We start from the raw sequence: 23,836 nt of genomic DNA, 5'->3' as shown, positions 1-23,836 counted from the left end.
CCCGTGGATCCCCCTCCGTGGATATCACCTCGTATAGCCACATGCTCCCAAAATGGCATCCCAAGAATGGCGGACGCGATTATGGATTATACACAAACGTGCGCCCATGATATGTCAATGTATTAATATACTTGAAGCTTACGTGACCCTTATATCGCTGTGTCTAAGAAGGGAATATGTCGCCTTCACCACAAACGCATGGAACATGGTTTCTATGTCATACAACCCGAGTGCCGTGACTAGGGACCGGGATAGACCGGGAGGGGAGGGGGGGCCGTTCTAGACGGCGGCTTATTACGTAAGCTTTGGAAACCTGTAGGACTCAACACCGGCTGGGAACCAGGCAGGCAGGCAGGGTGGCAGTTTGGCAGACAGACAGACAATTTCAGCCGCTTCGTGGCAAGCAGCTGTAGGGCACTTCCCTGTGGTGCACATTGCCTTGCATTGCAAAGCTCATTCCGCAAAACGGCGTGCCGTGCAACCGCGTTATTGGACGTATGCTTGCTGGATGTGTTCGGAGGAAACATTATGTATGAGGTGACCTGCGAGCGACCAGGAGTGGGGTTGATCCGGCAGATTCTACTGGATGCAGATGGTGGTGGTGGTGGTGAGTGCTGACTCTGAAAAAATCACGAACTTCGCGGAAACTGACATCGGTGAGAAGGACGAGGGTAGGTAGGGACTGCCGGGCTAGTGGCCACGGGTGAAGCTGTAACCCCTAACTCACAATCATAAATTGCATCAGCAGCCAGTCATCAACCGGTAACTGCGCCATGGAGCTAGGCTTTACTGACGGGGTTGTGGTGGTGACCGTGGCGATGGTAGTTGTGGTAGTGGTTGCGTGATGTGAAGCTTCCTTGGCTTTCAAGATGGTCACGCACACGCGGGCGTCTGCACGCATCGACGTGCGGCAAGCCCCAAGGACGCCTGTAGCAAGAACACAACACAACCCAAAACATCGCAACCCCCACATGCGTCTGTTTTCACAACCACACAGCGAGATGTTCGTGGTCCAGCCCGTTTGTCGTCCATGCCCTTAAAACCCATCTCCCAAACTAGCACGTCACCATTTTGCATTAGCTTTCCACACAGGACGTTCGAAAACGCGTCGCCCCGCAGTCTACACAAGCAGCTATGGACGGCCTCTCAGCCGAGACCTCACCACGGCGTAGCTACGGCTGTGGCGGCCGCCTGCTGGTGGGCAGAAATGATGAAGAGAGGATGAAGAGGGGAATGCAACGCACCGCCATGAAAAGCCGAATGCCAAGACACACGCGTGGATGGCACAGAGGAGGAGGAGAAGGGGGAACGGGCCCGGAATGCAAACCTGCTGCCGCAGCAGCCGCTCTCGCCGCGGCAGCCGCCAACACTGCCCCTTTCGGTGCCTTTCCCTTCCCCCAAACAGTACACTGCACACTCTCGCCCGGCCCTTAAGGGGTCCTTCTAGATCTCGCCAGTAGAGAAGGAAGGTTCCATCCAACCACCGGTGGATTCATCCAACCGCCATCCCAACACTGCACCATCGTGTCCGAAGGAAAACTCAGTGAGGTTACCCGCTGGGTTCACATGGGCACAAGTAAATAGGGGAGGGCGATCCTGGTTTTAAGTTCGTGTGCCGCACTCGTTGATCTCTTTGTGCGTGGTCTTCGACGGTCTTCAAAATGGCGTCAAGACTCCGTGCAAGGATGAAGGATAACCGCAGTCACAACGCCCAAATTTATCCCCCACACGCCACAGCTGGGGGAGCCATCAGGGAGTGTATGCCAAACGACCAAACAAGTCCTCACCTGGGACATGTGTAAGGCATGCTCATCAAGTTAAGTCCTTCGGATGCCTTATACACACGCCGGGCGAAACGTCACAACATAGGTCATCTAAGAGCCCTTTGCCTTCAACACATCTATTTTCAGCCGCAGGGCATCCGTGCACGTTCTTCCTCTGTCATGCAGCCGACAAGGAAAGGGAAAGGGATAAAGAAACACGACCACGCTCCGCATTAAGACACCCGACCCAGTTTGTCAACCAGACCAGCTGCAGCAAAAACACCCTATAATGCTGAACATCCTCCACCGCCTTCACCGCGCACGTGTGGCACATATCCCCTGATTGTATACCACGCGGCTCTTCCTGAAGTTAGTTTTCAAAGCCTTCCTGCCAAATGGAAGAAAGCGGCGCGAACGCCGGCTCCAGCAGCTAAAATCCATCCCCCAAAACGCGGAGTTCTACAGATTTTGTTATAAAGTCGCAACCTTTCAACCGGCAAGCCTTCTGCTAAAGAGTAAAATAGGACACTCCGAGGGCCATACGGAACCGCCTCTCTAAGCAACCGAACCGAGCGGTCCCAATCCTACTACTAGCCTCTTCCAAATTCAAAAATTCTAAAGAACCTAGGAAGTCCCAACGGGCGGTCGCCTAAGTTCGGATCACGTCAGGATTGCCGACCACCACCACCACCACCACCACTGCAACAGGCACTACCGCTACTACGATCCATCACCGCCTCCGTTACTTAACATCGCCAGTTCGCCCACCACGACCACCATACCTCACTGCGCGTCGTTCCGCCTTCCTCAGGTACGTCCTCCCCCGCCCATCGCTCCCTGTTTTCCGCTTCAAATTCAGCGCGAGCCCGCGCCCTCCCGTCGCAGAGCACAGGGAACCGCCCAAGGCAGGAAAAAGAGACCTACATTGCCCTGTTGATTACCGTGCCCCGGTCGTGCGTTCATCAACCAATACCAATACCTCTCTCTAGCATCGCGCCACTTCAGACTTCGTGCGCGCGCGCATGCGCACAGCTCCGTTGCGCGCGCAAGGGAGGTGTGTTTGTTGTGTGGCATGTCCGCACACACACGACCCCCTGAACGAGAGCATCGCCGTCACCACGGCCATCGATCGCTTCCGAAACCCCGGCACCCACAAGCCGGACACATCATCCGGATTATCCTCTAGTTCACAAACACCATCACCCGCCGATCATCAACCCATGTACGTGACACAGGGCGACGTGTATGCGTGTCGCGCCTCTCGAGTGCACATGCGAACTACCCCACTGGGGGCTGGGGACAGTGCCCGCTCCGTCCCGTCCACCTGTTGCCCACTTCGCAGCACTACCGCCAAGCGTACTAGAAATGGGCCGAGCTGTACGGAATGTACGGAAGATGAAAGTCCTTCGCATCAAATCGGGTCGCCGATTGATGCAAAAAAAAGAGACAATTACACGACCATTTGGGCCATGCAGGCATACGGCAAGTCACAGACGATAGTTAGATTGTGGCATGATGTCATTCATGAGGTGAAGAAAGGTCCGTCCGTCACATTTTGGCCGCCCATTAATCATGAAGTACTTTAACAAAAGGGGGCAAGGGGCGACAAGTTACTCGAGTACTTAAAACTCAAGTAAAAAACCCAAAGAGAGGAAAGAAAAAGAATAAACTGCTTGATGTGCGCCTTTGCGCGCAAGGAATCACGCGGTCCGTATCCGCCAGGGGAACATGGGGGATGCGGTATCCCCAAAAGGGCGGGAAAGGAAAACCGCAAAGGGCCCTCACAGCCAGCTACCTGCCGTATTCGTGCTCAACAGAACGCCCAAAACCCCCAGCACCACAACGACAGCCCCACAGCCACCACCACCATCACCATCATGCAACGGGTGGGCAGTATTCCAAATGAACACCGTAATCACAACATATAATTACTGCGGGGGGATCACCGACCAGCTGAACGCCAGGATTACATGGAAGGACGGCAAACAGAGCACTTCCCCCCTTCTACTGTTCTTCACTTCCTCTCCCCGGGGGCCCCACACAGAGTCAGATCACTCTCACCACTGACAACGCGCCCATTTGGGATGCCACCGCCTCCTCCCCCTCCTCCTCCATCTCCTCCTCCTAAGGCAGGCACACACATACAAAACATACGAGTGCGCCCCCACAGGAACAAGCACGTGCATGTTCAGGTCTGAGATCATGCCTCACACCCGTCATGCCTCCCGCCTGCTCCGCTGCTTCCCTCCGTCCCCGAGTAGCTGGCCAATCTCCGTGTGTAGCGGCGGCGGGTGTTCGTTTGGGGTTGAGAGCGGGTTCGTTTGGGTTGGATGAGGCGACCAACACACGACGAGCAGCTCCTAGCAACCACAGCGGGCGGGGAGGCGCTCCATCCAAAATCACCCATCGAGGACCGCCACCCACCTACCCACCCACCCACTCACCCAAACAGCCACCCAAACAGCCACCCGCAGAACAAATGAATTTCAAAACCCCCAAACACCGACAAGACCGCGAGCAACCAAGCTCTGGAACAAACCGGCCAGAAGAAAGAAAGAAGCAAACAAATCCCTGGGGGAGGGGGAAAGGTAAAAGTGTGGGAGGGAGGGGGAGAGGGAGAGAAAAAGCAGCTCAGCAGCACAGCTCAGGAGCTTACGCTGGCTGACTGGGCTGCCACCGACTCCCAGGAGACACCCACCACACCCACACCCAGTGCGGCCGCCAGCTCCTGCAGCCCCCCGGCAGGAGGAGCATCCGCACAGTTGCTGAGGCTGCTATTCGACATCTGTTGCTGTTGCTGCTGTTGTTGCTGCTGCTGGAGCTGGAGCTGTTGTTGCTGTTGCGGCGGTATTTGCTGGTGGTGTTGAAGCTGCTGCTGCTGCGGGTGCTGGTGCTGCTGTTGGTGGTGCTGGTGCTGGTGTTGCTGCTGCGCGGCCTCTGCTGCCTGGCGCAGCAGCTGCTGCTGGCGGTCGTGGTCGTCGATGGCGACTTGCGTCAGTGCCTGGCACCGTGTAGGAGGAGGACCGGGGGGAGGGGTTGCGCATTTATGATCTGGATAATTCTTTTTGAAATTGATTATCCTACAAACTTCTGCAAATTTGGCTATATACCATTCAGATACGTTGGGGAAATTGAGGGGAAATTGAAAAGCAACTTCAACATGAGGAGCATTTTGACATGGAACATGGAGAACAGGGATTTAGCATGAGTACGATATATGGTGGGGTAGTTGAAGGGAACATAAGCATGGAGAATGGGTGTGTACGGGGACTCAGCAACGGGACGAGTAGAAGCTGTTACGCCAGCTCTTCAGCAACCCCCACCTCCCACCTGCATGTCTCGAAGCTCCTGCTCCAACAACGTGAACCGCTCCAGGTCATCGTCCACATCCTGTCCGTCGCACTCCCCCTCACCCCCCTGCTGCTGGTGCTGCATCAGCTGCACCTGCATATCCAGGGCTGCGTCGGCTGCAATCCGCAGGTGCTGCAAGTGCTGCTGCAGGTCCCGACGCTCCGCCTCGGCGTCGGCGGCCGCGGCGACGGTGGCGCGCAGGCGCGACGTGGGGCTTTCGTCCGCGGCGGCGGCGATGCCGGCGGCCGCCAGCGCAAAGGCCGAGGGATCCAGGGACACGGTGTGGCTGGCGGAGAGGCTGCGGTTGCTCACACGGCCGCCCAGGCTGTTCCTGCAAAGGGCGAAGGAAAGAATCCCAATAACACGCCGGTTAAATTCCGGGACTAAAAACAGGTCATCATCATCATATCAGAGCTAAAAGAGGGTGAAAGGGGGGAAAGACGAACCACAAACGAGTGAAGCTGCTGCCAGGGCAAGAGTGTAACCAGACGTAGAACTGACCGAAAGGCGTCCGTGAAGACCGCGACCTCGGGATGACGAAGTGAAGATGATGTCGGAAAAACTACCTACCTAAGCCGCCAGGACTAAAAAAGCAGAGAAAGCAGTAATGCTAAGGGTGAGAGGGGGTTCGGTCTTTTCCCACATTGAAATTGTGTGTGTGTGTGTGCTTTCACTATGCCGGTTTCCTACGCACGCACGCGCAAACCGCCTCCCCGACACCCATACCTGTTGGAATTCAGCTGCGGCTGGAATGTGCACCCCGCCATGCCCGCCTCCTCCTTCCTCCGCCGCAAAACCTCCAGCCGCTCCGCCGTCTTGGCAGCCACGCGGTGCAGCAGCTCAAACGTAGAGGCAGTCTCTGGGCGACTCTTGGCAGCCAGGGCCCTCGACCGCGGGTTTATGGACGGCCGGAACGTGTGCGAGGTTTCCTGCTTGGCTGGCGGCGACGGCACCAGGTAGGCCCGGGGGCCCCGCCGTAGCCGCAGCGCTTCCTCCATACAACTCATAAACATCTCAATGCTCATGGGTGGGCACGGACCCGACAACAACATGCCGCCGCAACCAGAGCCCGATGGACCGCAGAGCTGCTGGGAAGTGGCGGACGACCGCGGCGGCTTGTTGCCGTTGTTGTTGCTGCTGTTGTGGTGGTGGTTGAGTTGGTTGGGGTGGTTGTGGGAGGGGCTGTTGCCGTCGGTTGTTGAGTCGTCGGCGCCGCCGCCCTGGGCGCTGGGACTGTCGACTTGGGAGTTGGAGGCGGCGAGGCGCTGCTCCTCCTTCCTGCGTTCATGTGTAGGGTTCGACAGGGGATTTTTGTATGGGGGGGAAGGTGTGTGTGGGGGAGGTAAGACGAACCACGAACGTTGGAGGGGGTAAGAGGATATGGTGGGCTGGTGGACTGGAGATTTGGTCGTAGGGTTCGGGGGAAGAGGGTTTTCTAGGGGTTCGAAGAGGGTCACCCGCTACAACCACCTAAATGTCCGCGGGCGGCTTCCTGGGCTACCTGTGCTACTCCCACAACTGCTTGAAGAGGGGGGTAAGCTCTCCTCTGTCCCAATCCCCCTCCCTTCACCTCCTATTCCCCCTCCCCAGCCATATCAAAATGACTTGTCACCGCCTTCTGCCCTCTTCCTTTGCCTTCCTCCGCTCGGTATTCCCTTGGTTTGTAATAAACCAATCATCATCTTCTTAGCCCAACAAACCCTAACTGTCGGGCGGGAGGATGACTTGTGTACAACCCCAAATCATGCATATTCATCCCCTACAACCCGATCCCATCCCGGCTCCCCCGCCCCCTCCCGTGAGCTCACGTCAACATCATTCCGTTGGCTCGCGCCCACACGTCCGCCGCCGCCTCCACGTCCAGCAGCACCTCACTGTCCAGGTTGTCAGCCCGCGGGTGGCGGCTGGGCTCCGCGTCGGGCTGCTCCAGGGGCGGCGAGCGGCCCAGCACCGCCAGCAGGTCCAGGGAGCCCGAGCCGTTCTCGTCCAGGTACTCGAATATTTGGCGGAAGCGCTTGAGCTTCAAATCCGTAAAGATGCGCTGGCTCACCTCTGTATGTGTTGGAGGGGGGGGAGGGGGGGGGAGGAGAAGGGGGGAGAGACGAACCACGAGCGAGAGAGAAGGGGGGGGGGGAAGGGAAGAGGAGGACGAGGTTGGCCGCGTGTGATTTAGCCGAGGTAGGGGGTCGGCGTGAGGTGGCCGTGGTGGTGGTGACACTCGGACTCAAACAGCTACGGAAGACGGCAGGCGTGCAGACCATAGGGCGACGTACGCCAAGAAAAACACAACATGCACAAACGCACACGTGCACACACACAGAGAGAGATCGGCACCAGCCGCTACTGCTGCGGATCCCACACAACCCGCCAACTACTACTCACGTGTCGTACGGCTTCGCGTGGCCGCCTCTACCGCTGCTCGCTGCTCCGCCTCCTCCGCCGCCGCCCGCTTGGCCGCCAGATCCTGCGCCGTACGGTAGAGATGCTCGCCGATGTGGCCGCCGCGGCGGCTGCTTCGCGAGTGACCCAACGCGCCGCGGGGGCCTCGTCCGCAGTCCGGCTGGAAGAGGGGCTTATGCGTGACCGGGTCGATAGGGCCATTGGCAGCCTGACGGGCGGCTTCCAGCTTGGCCTGCGGTTGCGGGTGCAGGGAAGGGGGCCCGGAAGTCGGAAAGGAGGAAGGGGAGTTATATCTTCACACGCAATAAGACATGCAAGGAGATGCAATACAAAGGGTCCATTACTGACAGCGTCCAGACAAACCACCAACTACGGGACTAGCGAGTCCAGAGCGATATAATGCAACAACAGCGGCCCAACAACAACAACAGCGGCCCATAGCTCCTGGGGAGGAAGCTCACCAGGAAGCCAATGATCCAGGACCAGCCACCTATGTCGTACATCCTCATACCTGCGTCGTACACCCATACACCTACGCCGTACATCCTCATACCTACGGCGGCGCGACCTGTATCCGGGCCCCCACACACGCCGCCATCAGACAGCAACTCCAACCCAACCGCTATTGCCCCCTCTCTACATCCGGCCCTGTTCCCCCTACAACATAAGCCCTCAGCCAGCCCAGTACCTGCTTCCGCTCCGCCTCCGCATACAGTCGAGCCACCACCGGTGGAACCTGCGACCCGCCTGGCCCCACTCCTGCTGCTCCGCCCCCCGTGCAAGTGGAAGCAGTCGACGTGAGGGCCGCCGTACTTCCCGCCGGGGCGTTGCCGTTGGAGCTCTGTGGCTGGTGCGGGTGCTTGAGCTTGTCCCAGCTGCGTTGGAGGTACTCCAGGGCCCGGGGGTCCTTGTTCACCTTTGAAAGGGAAGGGGGGAGGGAAGGGGGGAGTATATGCAAGCAAGTCAAAAAAACAACACCTGTCGACGTCCAAAGCGGGGTAGGGGGGAAAGACGAACCACGAGCGAGTGAAGCTGATGACAAGGAAAGACTGAGAAGAGGAGAACGGAAATGACGGAAATGACGTGAGTGGGTGGGTGGGTGGGTGGGTGGGTGGAGATATGGAAGGCATGGTCGCCTGCTGGGAGGAGAGATCCGCCAGTGGAGGGAACACAGATCCACCTCCACCAATACACGCTAGTGCTTAAGACACGCCACCCACCCAACCTCCACACACGCAACCACCCCAACCGCCACCGTTTGTACCTGCGGTTGGAAGGTAACTCCCTCTGGATACCAGTTCCGCAGATCTTCAAGCCTGGGGAGGAAGAGGCGAAGGAGGGGGAAGAGGAGGAGAAGGGAGAAGGACGAACCACGAACGATTGAAGCTGCTGAAAAGTAAAGAGTGTACCAGAAGCAGAACTGAAGGGGAAGAGGAGGAGGCGAAGGAGGAGGAGGGGGAGGAGGCAAAGGAGGAGGCGGAGGAGGAGGGGGAGGAGGACGTGGACGGGGGAAAGGAGGATGAAGAGGTACAGAAACCTCCGGCGGCGCAGGCGCCATGCGCAGCCACAAAGACGACGCACAGGCCGAGGACATGACAGCAAAAGCGCACGCAATTGAAAGGGAAGGGCAATCACCGGAGAGCAGTCCGGGAAGGTGCTGAGGCACATTTCCCACTGCCAGCAGCAGCAGCAGCGGTAATCAATTCAACGCGCTCAATGAACCCCAGGTGTTGCCATTACATGGGGTCAAATTCGCAGGTGGGGGGTGGGGAAGACGAGCCACGAACGAATGGATCTGATGCCAAGGATATACTGATACGCCAGAAGTATGCAAGGAAAGGGGAGAGAGGGAGATGCCATCACCATAGCACCCTCTCCGCACAAACAACCCCCGTTACCCGCCGCCTGTTGGCCGCAAACCCCTACCTCGTCATATACATATGAGGAAGAGAATGCATATATATATACATATATATGTATACACACATATGTATACATATATATGTATATATATGTATATATATGTATACACACATATGTATATATATATATATGTATACATAAGTATATTTTCAACCTCGCCAACAAGGCCCTGCCGCCTCCTCACCAGTCCGCCTACCTCTCGTCTTTACTCAATCGATCGATCCTTAGCAGGCCTTTGGACTCGTCTCGCCTAGATTGCACATGGTCCGGTCTGCGAGGGCCCTCTTTGACCACCACCACCACCGCCCCACCACCACCACCTCCACGTAACCGACATACTCACATATTCAATCATACCGCTGCAGCACTCCTCCCCCTTCCTCCCCCTCCTCCCCGTCCCGTGCAGCTCCAGCCGGGCCCCCCGTCCTCCCATTCCACCCCCTTGACTCCTTCCCTCCCCTGTCCTCCCTCCCCTGTCTTCCCGCTCCGAAACCCCTTCCCGCCCTTCAGACACGCACGCTTACTTCATCTGGCGCCGCTGGGCGTCCGCGAACAGCTGCTCGTAGTGGGTCAGGTTGAGTTGCTGCGGGAGATGTCAAGCAAGGGTACCCGGGCCACGGTTGCGAAAGGGGAAAAAGGGGTTGGAGCCCGTAAAGGTCAGGAAGCCAAAAAGGTAGGTCGGTCAGAACCGAAAAAGGACCAGGACCCTTCGGGAAAGAAAAAGTTTTGTTCATCCCTTTTGGGAGACCAACTGTTAGGTTGACCCAAATCGAACAAAAGAATCAAACCCACCCAACCCAACCCAACCCAGCCCGAGCCGGCGCCGGCCCGCCCACCGTGCACCTGACAGCTTCCGACACCCCTCCTCACACAAACTTTGCACCTTGTCCAGATCTGCATCGAGCCCCGCAGCGTCGGCTCTGAGGCCGGGAGCTGTGCAACTGGACACACATCTCAAAATCCATCCATACACCCATACTTTCAACCATCCAAGCGCAGCCCCGGGACCTGATGATGATGATGATGATGATGGTGATCACTACTGCGAGCCCGCAGCGCCACCATCGCCCACATCACCCCACAGAGCACATCCCCTCCCTCAATACCACGCACCGACGTGCACAAGAGCCCCTCCTAGCAGCCCCCCCTCCCCTACAGGCCACCCCCACCTTGAGCGCCTCCGAGCGCTCCATCATCAGCAGGTCGCTGTTCTTGTTGATCCGGGGCCGGAAGGTGCACTCCGCCACCTCGGCGGCCTCACGCTGCTGCCGCAGCTGCTCCAGCCGCTCCTGTTGCCCGCGAATAAGGGGGGAAGGGGGCCAGGGTATTCACACGTGGGAGACACACAGACGGGTCCAGAAACGGGGGGCGACCGGAAGAGAGAAGGGGGTGGGGTTGAGAAGGAGGGGAAATGATAAGGGGAGGTGGGAAAGGCATATCCGGAAGGGGGGGGGGTTCTGGCCAAGGCCATATATCGACAGGGCAACGTGGCCTAAGGGCCCAGTTAATTTTCAAATAACTGCATACCGTTCCACCTTTCATTTAATTCCCCACCACACACACACATCCCCGCATACAGATACCGTACGGTACGGTACGGCGCAGTAGAACAGGGGCGTGAATCCAGAGGCTTCTCCCAAGCCACCTACCCAGCCACCCACCTGCGTCGACTTGCGGACACCCCTCATGTGCAGCCGCTGCCACTTCTCATACTCCTCCACAGCTTCCATGCCGCCAGCGCTCATACCGGCGGCGGCTGCGCAGTTGCTGTTGCGCTCTCGCTGCTTCAGCTCCCAGGCCTTCTTGGTAATCGCGGGCGCAAAGGTCGCCCCGTCCATCTCCCTGGCCTCGCGGGCCTTACGTTCCGCTTCCGCCTGAACGCATGGGACAACGATAATCATGGGCCAGGAGGTGTGACGGGGGGATGACGAAACAACGGAATGGCGGAGGGATGACGATGACAATGATGTCGCCAGGACTCGGAGCGGCGGTAAATCATATAAAGGAATCGATAAACCGACTGCCGATGTTTAGAGCGCCAGGGGTTAAGCAAAACCCTAAGCCCCTGGGAACATAAAAGAAGAGGAGCTCAGCAGCCGGCATGAAAAGCGCACACCTGACCCACTCGCCGACCCACCGACCCACACGCACCCGCTTAAGCCTCGCCATCAGGGCCTCCACGCCCTCCGCGTACAGCATCTCCCCATAGTTGTCGTACGCCCCGTTCGCCCCCCGTCCCCGCATCATCTCGGCGCTGATCCAGGACATGGTCGAGCGCCGCTGCGTCAGCGCCGCCACCACCTCCGCATTCGCCGCTCGACGCCGCTCCTCCAGCCGTACGGCCCGCTCCTGCGCTGTGGCGTACAGTCGCAGGTACACGCTGTCCCTGTCCCTGCGATAAGACCCACGAGGTGGGGCGGCAACCGGCTTTAGCGGTCCCTAGCCAAAACGCTACGCTTCAGCGCGGCCCCCTCCCCTGGAAAACGCAACTCGCACTCCCCACGACACAACCCGCACCTCAACAGGACTCGCGCCTCCCGATGCGCTCCTGCTGCAACCCGGTTAGGATCGTGCAGTGCAGGTCTCCGGTGTTCCCCGGCGCTTTCCGATCTCTTCTCCATTAGATGCCGTACGTCTTGGTGCCCTTTCTTCTGCTGTCCTTTCTTTTTCTAGGGCAGTGCCCTTTCCTCCGCCCAATTCCTTTCCCTTCTTTGGCCCTTTCCCTGAAACCTTTCCGTACGACTGCCCTAGGGCTAGACTCCTCGAGCGTGAGTCCCACCCTCGCACGAACGCACCTTAGCGTCGGGCCCGCCATGTTGTTTTTGCCGTACGAGTACGGCCCTCCAGGATGGTGGTTGCCGTGGCCTGTGGAGCTGCGTTTACTGTTGTGGCCGCTGCCACCGCCGCCTCCGCTGCCGCTGCCGCCGCCGCTGCCTGCTGCGCCTCCGCCACCGCCGCTTAAGACCTCGGACGCGCTGACCCAGTTGCCGCGGCGAGCTGATGGCGCCTGAGACTCGTCCAGCAGCTTGTTCGATAGCTGCTGGTAAAATCGCTCGTCCATGCCCGAGCCAAAGCTGAACTTGGCGGCTGGAGCTGGGGCACCACCTCCCGAGGAATTGTTCGCTGGACCGGTCCCGCCGTCACCGGCATTTGGCACACCTGCCATGTCCTGCTGTGCCGGGCTGAGGCGCTTGGAAGGCGACCTGGCTGAATGGCGCGCGTCCATAGGACCCCCACGGCCGCCGTCAGCGCCGCGGGCGCTGTCGCGCCGTCCATCATCATGACCCTGTGACCACAGCGCACGGGCCAATTTGGATCGGGACGATTCCGCTCGGGCGCTGGGGGTATATGCGCACGCACACACAGGAGTAAAAAGTCACAGTCTGTCCTCTTTTGGAGCCCAGGAAGAGAAAACCGAAACCGGTAAAACCGAAACCGTTAATAACCCAAATCCCAAATCAATACTTGGGGGAAACCCCTCTGAAGAAGAGGGGTGCTAGACAGGAGTACGGAAAGGCGGTAAGGAAGCAGGAGTTGCAACGGGCTGTTGTTGGGGGGGGGGGAAGGGTCGTTAGGCTTGCATGTAAGCTGTTTGGGGACGTGCTCACTGTTTTGCCGTCTCCGCCAGCGTGGTTTGCGGCGGCCTTTCGCAGGTTGTCCTCTAGGTGTGTTGCCAGGGGCCCGACAATGGCGTCAGGCAGGTTGTACCGGCGGCAGAAGGCGCGTGCCACGTCCTCGGGGATCTCGCCGACTCGCACCTCAATGCGCTCAGAGATGCCCCCACCAACATCTACTGTTGTCACTAAAAGGACCCGTGGCTCATCCTTCACCGGGAGACCCTTCTTGAGAGGTTCTTCTGCAAGGGTTTCGAAAGGTCGGGACGGGGTTCCTTTTCGAGGCTGTATGGGATGCGCCCGTAAGCGGCACCCAATCCGCGCGTTCTGAAAAGCTATCACAAATTTCCCCTTCCGTCTTACACTCACCGGACAAACTTGCCGCAAGATGCTGCATAAGTTCAGATGTCATCATCTGTCGTGTCAAGCTCCTGTTACTCCTGTTATGTCCATTTTGTGGTAATTGTTGCAAGGCGTGGGGGCATTATTGAGTCCAAAACTTTAGCTGTCGGTCCGCGGGGACAGAAGACAAGGTCGTGGCGGGGTTCCCGTATGGACATTGATGTTCCGATCTGCGTTACGCTCATGCAAGCAGGTAAGCTTTCAGGCCTAGTGGCATACGTACCAGCCAAAGTCTGCTGTCAAATGTCCGGGCGTGAAGTTGACCTTACAATTGCCACCAGACGCAATCAAAAAGATTGCAAGCTAGTGAAGTCCTATCATTCTATTCACAAGTATTTGCGGGTAAACGTGACGACCTCCAAAATCCTTGAGTCTGCTGTAGCCGTTCACTAGCAGAGTCGATAATGAAAGACCTTACAAATCAAATCCGCACCCACCCAGGCAGAATAACTGGATATCCAGATATCTCTGATGAGGTGCTGACAAGGCTTCAGGTGGATGCTGGTTGACGACTTGCAAAAAAAGGTCAGTCACAGGTCGTCACGTCCAGGTAGGTTCAGCAGGTCCTTATGATAGCCTGTAGACAAATTGAATGCCTACAGAAGATGGAAGTCACCAATACTAGTCGGCCAAGGGCTGCGGCACAGTAGCCGCACGGATGTTTCAACGTAATGGCAACATCACCGCACAGTCATGAAGCAAAAACCCACGAGAAATCATAGGTGTGTACTCTGTACATTCGGCATGCGCATTCGTTCTGAAGGGAATTGGGGTACGGGCGCCATGGGAAGGTTGACTTTGACCATCCGGACATGGGACGGCCCTGCGGCCGGGAAGTGAACCAACACAACTTTGGAATGCAGGTATAGCTGAATATCCTTTGCCACGGTTTCTCTAACGATTTCGCCTTAAGAACGCCAGGAGACGCACAGACCTGCAAGTAGTGAACAGGCCTTACAGTAGCATGAACTTGGCCAAAAACGCACAATATCAAGAATTCAATAACCAAACCACCACATGCGAACCTAGAAAACGCTTTCCGCTAAGTACTGTTCGCCGCCACGCCACCATTTAACCCAAACAGCCAAACCGACAACACGACCACGCCAGCGTACCAGTAGGTTGTCGCAGACATGCTGCAAACGGCCTGCAAAGCAGTCCCGGACAAAACCGATACCGGCTCCGCGACTCCCAAAGCTGCAGCAGCAGCCCACATCGACAACAAGTACATCAGCGGATTCCAAACCAGCCAGACCGCCCACCACAGGACACGGAGCGCTCGCCCCCTTCCCTTGCTGCCTCTATTAGTCTGTTGGCAACTCGCCCATACCCGCTCCGCCACCCAGCCTTGCCACAATGCCATCGGCGCCAAATACATTCCCGCCATCACCGCCGCGGCCCAGTTCAAGCACACCAGCGCCGTCATTGCCGCTGTTGTCGTCGTCAGAACCACCACGCGCTCCGCATGCCAGACTCCCCTTTCAAAACACGCACCCAGGTCCTCCCCTTCCTCTTCCTTGCCCTCCAGCTTTCCCCCTTCCTCCTCTTGCGCACTTGACCCAGATGCCCGCTGATCCCCTAGTGCTGCCGCTTTGCTCCTTCCTGCACCTCCTCTGCCCCCCGCCGCCGCCGCTCCTGCCACCAGTGTCCCCCCCACCCTCGCCGCTGCCATCGCCGCAGCCGCGATGGCGAACAGTATAGCAGCGGCAGCAAGCAGGCCCTCCGGGGACGATAGCCGCTGCGTCAGCAGACTCCGTACCGCCGCTGCCATAGCCGCTCCCCTGGCAGCGCTATCAGCTACAACCGCAGTAGCAATTGTTACTGCTGCTGCTGGTGATGATGATCCCGGCCCCCCTTGAGTCCCCGTTCCGTCACCCTTCACTCGGGCCGCTTCCACTCCAGGGAGCGGTCCAACGCTCCAGGGGAGGAGTGCGGTGCTGCCGCCGCAGGCAGCCAACAGACGGAGACCCGCCGTCGCGACCGTTAGTACGGCGGTTCGTGCTGTAGCTCGCACCACCGCAACCGCCCAAATGCGAGGTGGCAGCAGTGGTGACGGCGGTGACGATAACGACGCCTGGGCGGCAACGGAGGAGCTCATTGCCACTGCTGATACTGCTGCTGTTACCGCAGTTGCAGTGGAGGCTAGTTCTGCTGCGGCAGCCATGGACCACGCAGCCTGTCATGATGGAAAAGTGCGGGAAAGGGGAAAAAGCACGGAGGGAGAGCGGTGTGATGGGCGGGTTATACAACTCCTTCCACAAACTTTTAGAAAGCAAGCGAAGGGGATTTCCCCCCAGCAAAAGGGCGCTACAAGGCGAAAGGAAAAATACAAACGCAAACTCGTAACAGCCAAACAAACGTGTGAAAGTATTTAAAAATGCCCCAAGTAAAAACCTACATTCCAATAAAATCAAACGGAAGAGTAGTTGAACGGAAGAGTTGTTAAAACCCCCCGGGAGGTCCCCACCTGCAGCTGTAGCACCGCCGTCAGCACCACCGCGGAGCCCACGTACCGCTCCACGGATACGTACCGGTCCAGGGAGGTGAGCACGTAGAGGAAGGAGGAGTGGTGCACTCGCTCAACTAGGTTGTTAAGGGACCGGAGGACCAGCTCCAGGGAGGAGCTCACAACGCCCGCTACACGAGCCGCGCGCTGACTGTGCTGATCGTCCGAGGACGAGGTGGCGGAGGCGGTGAAGGGGGAGGAGGAGGAGGAGGATGTGCGCTGATGCGGATAGGGCGGGAGGGAGGAACGATGTGTGGGGATTCGGTGGGAATTATTTTCGCACGTGAGGGTGAAAAGGGTCAGCGGGTAAGCGACCGTTGGGATGTTGGTTGGAGGTAAGAAGGAACAATGGCGGATGGAGCAGATACCAAAGACGGGCAATCCAGGAGAAGATATTGGGCTGCAGGGGATGTTGGGGGGAGGTAAGACGAACCGCTGGGGAGTGAAGCATGCTGGGGGGGGAGGAAAGTAAGGTGCAAGGGGGGTTGTCAGGTTCCTCAGGGTTTATGAAACACCAGGTCAGAGGGGGCGGGGAAGAGGGGTTTAGGAGGGGTATGTGGCAGGGTTCGACACTGACCTTCCTGAAACTTGCGGGATCCCCCGTACCTCCCAAATTTTCCTTACGGAGGGGCCCCCGTACCAGGCTCCTGTACTGGCCGAAAACCTTACGGGGGCCCCGTAACCCCCGCAAAACCTTTACGGGGACACTGTCCTTGGCTGAAACGCTGTGGAAAGTGACGCTTTGCATTTTTTTGCCCTGTAAATCGTTATTTTCGTTATTTTCCCGTGAACCATTACACACGGGGACACGGCACACTCAGCGAAAGCCAAGCGCCTTGGCCGCCGCGGCCGCCCATCCCTTCTGCTCCTCTTTCTCGTCCTCCTCCTCATCATCAAAATCCTCATCCACGCACGACTCATCGGTATCTCGTTCTACGTCGGTCTCGTAGTCACTGTCACTAAAAGCCTCATCGTCACTAGCGGGGTATGTTGCTTGTACCAGCACTTCAATCTCTGGGTCAGTCGCAACCTCCTCATTATCATCCTCTCCGTATGGATCCATATTAATTTTGCTAACGTCAGAAAACAACTTGTGAATAATGCGTGTATAACCCTTACGCGAGTAGATCTCAGCAGCCTGATCAATCAGTGGCTTCGCCCCGGTATCAGCAGCAGGTCCCAACATCCCCACACGAAGTAGTGAATCAAGTGTGTGGCCTTATCCTTTATATGGTACGTCCTCTCCCCTACAGGGCCCCGTACGGCCTCTTATAAATCCTTAAATTCCTTACGGGAGCCACCGAAAAGTCCTACGGGCCCTGACGGGGATACCGAAAAAAGGCCAAAAACTTACGGGCCCCGTACGGGGTGTCGAACACTGGTATGTGGTACAATTTACCCACCGCCACCTCACATGTGAAACAGTTTACGCAATAAAATATTACTTAGGGCGCCACCACTCCCCCCCTCCCCCCCACATCCACAACCACAACTGTCACTCACCCTCTTCACAAGCCTCACAGTCGCCGCATCCACCATGAACTTCTTGAAGACCGCATGGCCCGCGGACGGCGCACCCACCCCCTGGAGCCAACAGAATTGAAGAGCCCCCAGCAGACGACGGAGGTAGTTGCGGAGAACCTGGATGACGTCAGCTCCCGGGCGGGCGGAAGAGGCGGCAGAGGAATTACATAAATGGCAGCAGGGGGGAGGAGGAGGTGTACAACACGGAACAAAGCAAAACGTTGGGGGATGTCGGAGGGGAGGGGAGGGGAGGGTTGCACGGACTTCAGGAAAAGAAAACACACATACACATACACACACAGAGCTTAGGGAGAGAGCTTAGTTCCTGGCCAGTGTCAGGTCCGGTCAGATACTTGCAAGGTCCACACATACATACATACATACATACATACATACATACATACATACATACATACATACATACATACATACATACATACATACATACATACATACATACATACATACATACATACATACATACATACATACATACATACATACATACATACATACATACATACATACATACACACAAACGCACACACAAACGCACACGCACCTGTGGAGCGACTACTCCAGTGGGCATGACCCCCTCCAGCCAGCCCGCTAGCCTCTCATAAGGCCCCTCGAGCCGGTCATCGCGCCACAGAGCTGGACCCGCCTGCACAGAGCAACCGGGCGACCGCCGTACATATCTCTCGGTGCAACTCGACGTGCGACTCCTAGTCCTTAATGATCAACATACATGCATATATACATACATGCATACATATGTACATGCATACATACGTACATGCATACATACGTACATATATACGTGGTGGTGGGGCCACAACAGAAATACGCGCAACAGAAGTGAAGGTAAAATCTGTCAGCTCGTGAAGTAAGCTGCACCACGCCAGGTCATTAATACACAATCCGGCCGTACCGCGGGGGGAACTGAACGGATCAGGGGGAGGGGGCCTCTCACCAAAGGGGGAAAGAGAGAGCGGCTGACACGACACAACAACATAGGGAGGTGGAGGGAGGGGGTGGGAGATGGAGGTGGGCGAGATGGAGGTGAAAGTGAAAGAGAAGGTAAAGGGGAAGGCAGGAGGAGGGAGGTGTGGATGTGTTTTGAAGGTTAGCGGCCGTTTGGGGGGTGGGGGCGACAACATCCGTTCTGGGGGCCCCCAGAGTCTCACAACTTCCACTACCTTCCAGGTCCGCATTCCTCCCAACCACCAACCGCCAACCGTTACACAGCCATTACCTACTGGGTAATGGAACAAGTAGCGAAGCAAGTAGAACATGTCTAGCTTAGGCAACAACCCGTCGTGGCCAACCACCAACAGCTCTGGGGTGTCGTACGATGCGCCCGCCAGTGCCTCCAGTATGACAGCTTGCTGGATGACGCCCGCGCGGATCATGTCCCCCGCCGCCGTACTAGCTCCCTCTCTCTTTCCCCCCTGACTTTGCCCTTGGTGCGCCTCTTGCAGCTCCTGTCGTACGGCATCCCGCAGTACGCCTCCCTTCACGCCGCGCCCTCCTCCCGCCGCCGGCGACGCCGCCGCCGCTGCGTCCTCGTAGTACTGCCGTACCCACGCATCCAAGCATTGGTAGCTGCCGCAGCTGATATCAGGTATGACCCAGAGGAGGTCACGAACCAACCAGCGGCCGCCGCCGCCGCCACCGCCGCCGCCGCCGGCAACTTGTCCCTTCGCCATGTGTAGCACCAAGGCTGCCGCTGCCGTCAGCGCCAGCTGTGCGCCATCGGCGCTCTGGTTATGTCCGTCGTACGACGGATCTGGGCGCTGCGGACTGAAGGCAACGGGGGTGACGAGGGCCAGGCTCTCCAGGCCGTCACCGCGAGGCGCCTTGACACGCGTGTGTACGTTGGTGCAGCGGCACGGACCACCGCCGCCGCCGTCGCTGCCGCCGGGGCCGGCAGAGGTGATCACGGTGGGGCGGGTGAGCTGGGTTTCCGTCAGGCCGGCACGTCGGAGCTCCGCCGCCAGGGCGGCGGCGGCGCCGGGACGTTGGAAGCCGGCGGCGCCGCCGGCGGCGCGTGCGATGCGCTGGATGTCAGACGCGGCTGGACCAGACGCCGTGTCGCTGCGGAGCGTTTTTGGGGGGATTGGAGGGGGGCGGGGACGCGGCTGAATGAGTGGTCGACGTTGGACTTGAGTGAAATTTAGGTTCGGGTGATTGGCGGGCGGGTGGGTGGTAGGGGATTGGCACGTGAGTTAGGGAGGGGCGGTGGGCAGAGGGCTCACCCCCATGGTGTGCTGGGGTGATGTCGAGCCTGACGATGTGAGAGGCGGGACTAATGAAAACTATGGCGTAACTTTGTAGGGATGGAGGGCTAAAGCTCAGGTAGAACGTAGCGTGTTGATGAGGGAAGGAAAGGGGTTAAGTTAGTGAATGTGGCATGCAAGAACATTTTTTGGATTTAAGTCGGCTTTTCGTTTGGGTGCGGGTATGAGGGACGCATTTTGCGGGGCGCTGATTGATAGGCTCCGGGAAAAGGTCTCCCACGCCTGTGGGTTTGGTTTTATAACGTGGTGTAGCCGAAATTGTCGTAGTGATACTGCGCAGAGTTAGGTTACCACGCAAGGTCACCTGACCACCGCAAGGAAACACACAGAGTTTCGTGTTGGATGCGGACAGCTTTGGTGCACAGTGCTTTAAGATCATAATCGTCCTACTCTACAAAGCTTATATCATACCCGACAGTGGGATGTGCTAGCCCCGCGAGCAGCCCTTTCTCATCGAAGCGGATTTGTCGATCGAGCAGCGGCAGCGCAAGCAGCCCCAAGATGGAGGCAAAGATTAGCCATAAGCTCAATATGTGGGCTTTGGATGCAATTATGGTCAGCAAACGGAGAAATGGCTTATCCCGCTTTACTTGTCTCGTTGGGGTGGCCATTGATTCCGGTACACAAGTTCCCTTACATTCTTAACAGGTTATCATGGAAATATGTACCTAAACACACTTCTCCCTAGTGCGCATCCATCAACATCAATGGCATTCAACTGTCGGTGTTTTGCCTTGTCGTGTCGTCCAATTTACCGGTAGTACATTCCGGTTGCTGTGTAATTTGGATTACTTTTCCACATCGAATAGGATTCTGTTTCAGGCCCTTGTTATGTGGTCATTTGAAACGCTTCTGCAAGTAGGAGTAGGCTTTGTTTCGCGAGCCCAAACACGCTGATGCTGTGAAAACTACGCCAAATTTGAGTGTTAGCACTAGCAAGGAGCTTATTTTATTGATATATTGCGTTACCTTTTAAGCACTAAGCAGTAGTCACGTTCTGACATAAGCGATCGGCCGCCGCTGCGCGCCTGCATCTCCTGCACCGTACCCTACGAGTTCCGATAAACCCAACATGGATTATCAAGGGGAGCAAGAGATGGAGCTGGAGGCGCTGCAGGCGATCTTGATGGACGACTTGATAGAGTACGAGGGCAACCTGCCTAGCGGCTGGGTTGCCGCAGGAAAGACGTACAAGGTGGTCATCGCGCCAGATGAAGACGAAGACGGAGATTCGGGAGAATACCCCCTAAAAGCCGAGCTGCTTTTTGCTCACACCCCCAAATACCCCGAGGAGCCCCCCAGCCTGAAGCTGCGCAGCGTGACGGGGCTAAGCGATTCGGATCTCGCGGAGGCCACTGCCGTACTGGACGAGCAAGTACAAGCAAACCTTGGCATGGCCATGATCTACACATTAATCGGGGCAGCTAAGGAGTGGCTTCAAGGTGCGGGATAACGAAGGGGAAGGGGAAGCGGAGTGATGTCGGGTTGGGGTGAGAGGTCAAGTGGTGGGGGGATGGCGAGAGGCGAGGGAAACTAAAGCTTGCGAAAATTCGGGATGTGGGAGATGTGGGGTTGTGAGGTGTGACAGCAAGTTGATGGAGGGGTACTTGCTCGCGGTTTGGGTTTTTCCTGCGGCGGCGCGTGGTGAAACCCCCGAGGGTGGTCACCTACCTCTCCCCCCCGGGGGGGGAGAGGGCTTTACTAACACTTTGAAGTACGAGTAGTACGAGTACGAGTACGAGTAATTCACGACAGTAATCGAAGGTCATAGAACACAAGTGAACTTGCTGTGACAGTTTTGGTTCGGATGGGGAATAAGTTGCCCTCGGCACTACTCTCCCTACCTTCCTGCCTACCTCCCTACCTGCCTAACCACCAACCCAACCACGTAACTATTTTTTCTAACCGCCAAACTACCTCTCTAACCACATAAATACCTTAACCACCTGTCAGGGCGGGTCAACAGCGGGCCAGTGGTGGATCCAGAAGTGGAGCGACGCAAGGTACATCGGAGTAATCGGGAGGGAGGATGGCGATGGTCCAGGACGGACCTCTCATGAAAGGGGGGAAGGAGGGGATTTAAGACGGGGACGGACCTCCAGTGAGTGAGGGGATTTAGGGGGGAGGGGGGGCGGGACATAAGTACGGGGGGTTATGCAGCAATCAAGTGTATATTTCCAGTTACGCACACACATACACATACATACACACGCGCGCGCGCGCGTGCACGCAAGTCGACGGCAGATATCTTCCACAATGTGGCCGGTCGTGAAGTATTGCTGGGAATAGTTTGGGATCTAGCTTCTTCCCAGCTGAAGGGGCTGTAGCGGAAAGCATGAAGCGCACGGTACGACGATGTACGGACAATGTTGACGCTCCGGAACCACCACTGAGGCCGCCAGGACATCGCCGCCGCAGCTGCGTTGCGGCATGTCTTTTTCCTCAGCTGGCAGCGGTGCAGCAGTTGACACACCGTTACCCTTTACCAACTACTGCATGTGTATTGGGTCGTACAGTATGCACCTTTTGGCAGGAAAGGAAGGGGTTACGTTGGTAGGTAGGTAGGTAGGTGGTTTGGATCAGACATCAGCAAACGCTTCGGGAGTTTCGGGTCGTACACCGAAACGCCCGAAAACAGAAATAGAGTTCCCGAAGCCGGCCGGCTTGCAGTGCAGAAATAGGATCATATGCCGTATACGAAATGCGTTAAACGCCCGAAGTTCCTAAGTCCGCGTTAGTCAATGATGACAGAAATAGACCCGTTCCCGAAATCAGAAATACCCCGTTTGCCGATGTCTGGTTTGAATAGGTTGGTAGAGGTAGCTAGGCTGCGGTAGGTTGGTTAGGCGGTTAGGTAGGTAGGTGGTTGCGAATGGTAAGGGGGGGAGGAGATTGCGGCAGCCGCAGCCACAGCGGCGTGAAACACAAAGAGGGCAGTCCGAGTGTGTGTGTACGTATGTATGTATTTCTGAACTGCCAAGGGGAGTCTAATCTGTCGTGTGTTTATGTCTTTATCGGGGGGGGAAAGGAGAAGTGAAATCATGAAACAGATTGAGACCGCGTTAACGCTCCGAAGCCGCCCGAAGTAACAATGTGGGAGAGTCCATAACCGCTCCGAGGGGGTCGTACAGGTGGCGGGAGGTGGCGCTGAGGGGCCAGAGGAACTTGAATCTATGTACGACAGTGTACGACACGCACGTATCCCCTCCTGAAACCTCCCTCTCACTCAACGCAAGCAAAAGCCCCGCTGACAGCATCCCAAAACACCGCAATCTCGCCTCCCCCAAACCCCCATGTCCCCCCCATCACCCCCCGCAGGCTGAGGAGGCTGCCGAACGGAAGCGAGCTGAGGCTCGAGCTCACGGAACTCCAGTAACCGTGGCAAACTTCAACGCGTGGAAGGTGTGTGTACGTATGTACGTGCGGTATGAATGTATGTATGTATGTACGGCCGTACAACACCTTGACCCGCAGAACCCTAACTGTCAACAGCACTTTTAACCGTCCACAACCTTTAATAACCCTCCCGGATATTCAATTGTTGCCAAGAACTAACTAATTAAATGATAAATAATATATAAGTAGTGAAATAAATAAAATAAATAATCCGGTCATCACCCCCACCTACTCTTGCCCTGGCAGCAGCTTCACTCGTTCGTGGTTCGTCTTTCCCCCCCACTCCCGCCCCCTTAATCCCGACCAGGCTCGTTTCGACGCGGAGGTGGCGATGGCCAAGGCCAAGGCAGTGGAGGCGCTGAAGGAAGACGACAAGGCAAAAAGACTCAGCGGGAAAACCTGGTTCCTGCGACAGGTGGGAGTTGTGACGGTTGGGGCCCAGGGTGGCAGTTGGGAGTTGTGACGGTTAGAGGGCGCGGGGTGAGGGCTGTAATTAGGACTGTTTCTGGACTTCCCCTTGCCTCAATTCCTCTGAACCATCATCATTTTTTCCCTCCTGGCTTTTCCCTCTTTATGTGCCTAATTACGCAACCTTTGGGTTGTTGTTTCTTGTTGTTGCCTGTTTAGGCGGCGGAGGGCGCAGCTGCGGAGGAGGAC

At 57.0% G+C, this 23,836-nt stretch overlaps 3 protein-coding genes across 3 annotated transcripts in view; 2 read left to right on the top strand and 1 right to left on the bottom strand.

Moving 5' to 3' along the window:
• Positions 1-528: 528 nt before the first annotated feature.
• On the top strand, positions 529-3,263 carry VOLCADRAFT_108363 (uncharacterized protein; the record flags this gene model as incomplete). Its single annotated transcript, XM_002958839.1, has 5 exons — positions 529-607; positions 1,738-1,798; positions 2,472-2,574; positions 2,796-2,817; positions 3,106-3,263. 5 exons carry the CDS (start codon positions 529-531, stop codon positions 3,261-3,263), a joined length of 423 nt encoding a protein of 140 aa, XP_002958885.1.
• A 1,144-nt stretch (positions 3,264-4,407) lies between these two features.
• Positions 4,408-20,394, bottom strand: VOLCADRAFT_120064 (uncharacterized protein; the record flags this gene model as incomplete). The annotated part of the gene is made up of 20 exons (XM_002958825.1): positions 4,408-4,764; positions 5,094-5,445; positions 5,841-6,251; positions 6,923-7,166; positions 7,497-7,746; positions 8,203-8,430; positions 8,779-8,830; positions 9,962-10,020; positions 10,607-10,726; positions 11,099-11,311; positions 11,589-11,829; positions 12,233-12,723; positions 13,046-13,293; positions 13,421-13,491; positions 14,716-15,629; positions 15,921-16,115; positions 17,463-17,600; positions 18,046-18,147; positions 18,743-19,580; positions 20,195-20,394. 20 exons carry the CDS (start codon positions 20,392-20,394, stop codon positions 4,408-4,410), a joined length of 5,724 nt encoding a protein of 1,907 aa, XP_002958871.1.
• Positions 20,395-20,855: 461 nt separating this feature from the next.
• The window catches only part of VOLCADRAFT_100206 (uncharacterized protein), a gene marked incomplete at both ends in the record, with an annotated part of 3,967 nt that continues 986 nt past the window's right edge, over positions 20,856-23,836 (top strand). The window contains 4 exons of the mRNA XM_002958838.1: positions 20,856-21,225; positions 21,737-21,786; positions 23,102-23,185; positions 23,487-23,594. Coding sequence (XP_002958884.1) covers positions 20,856-21,225; positions 21,737-21,786; positions 23,102-23,185; positions 23,487-23,594 — 612 coding nt within the window. The remainder of the gene's footprint in view (positions 21,226-21,736; positions 21,787-23,101; positions 23,186-23,486; positions 23,595-23,836) is intronic.

Source organism: Volvox carteri (assembly GCF_000143455.1).
Source record: "Volvox carteri f. nagariensis unplaced genomic scaffold VOLCAscaffold_108, whole genome shotgun sequence".
Taxonomy (NCBI): domain Eukaryota; kingdom Viridiplantae; phylum Chlorophyta; class Chlorophyceae; order Chlamydomonadales; family Volvocaceae; genus Volvox; species Volvox carteri.
Note: the sequence above shows the minus strand (reverse complement) of the source record. Positions and strands in the feature narration are given on the sequence as shown.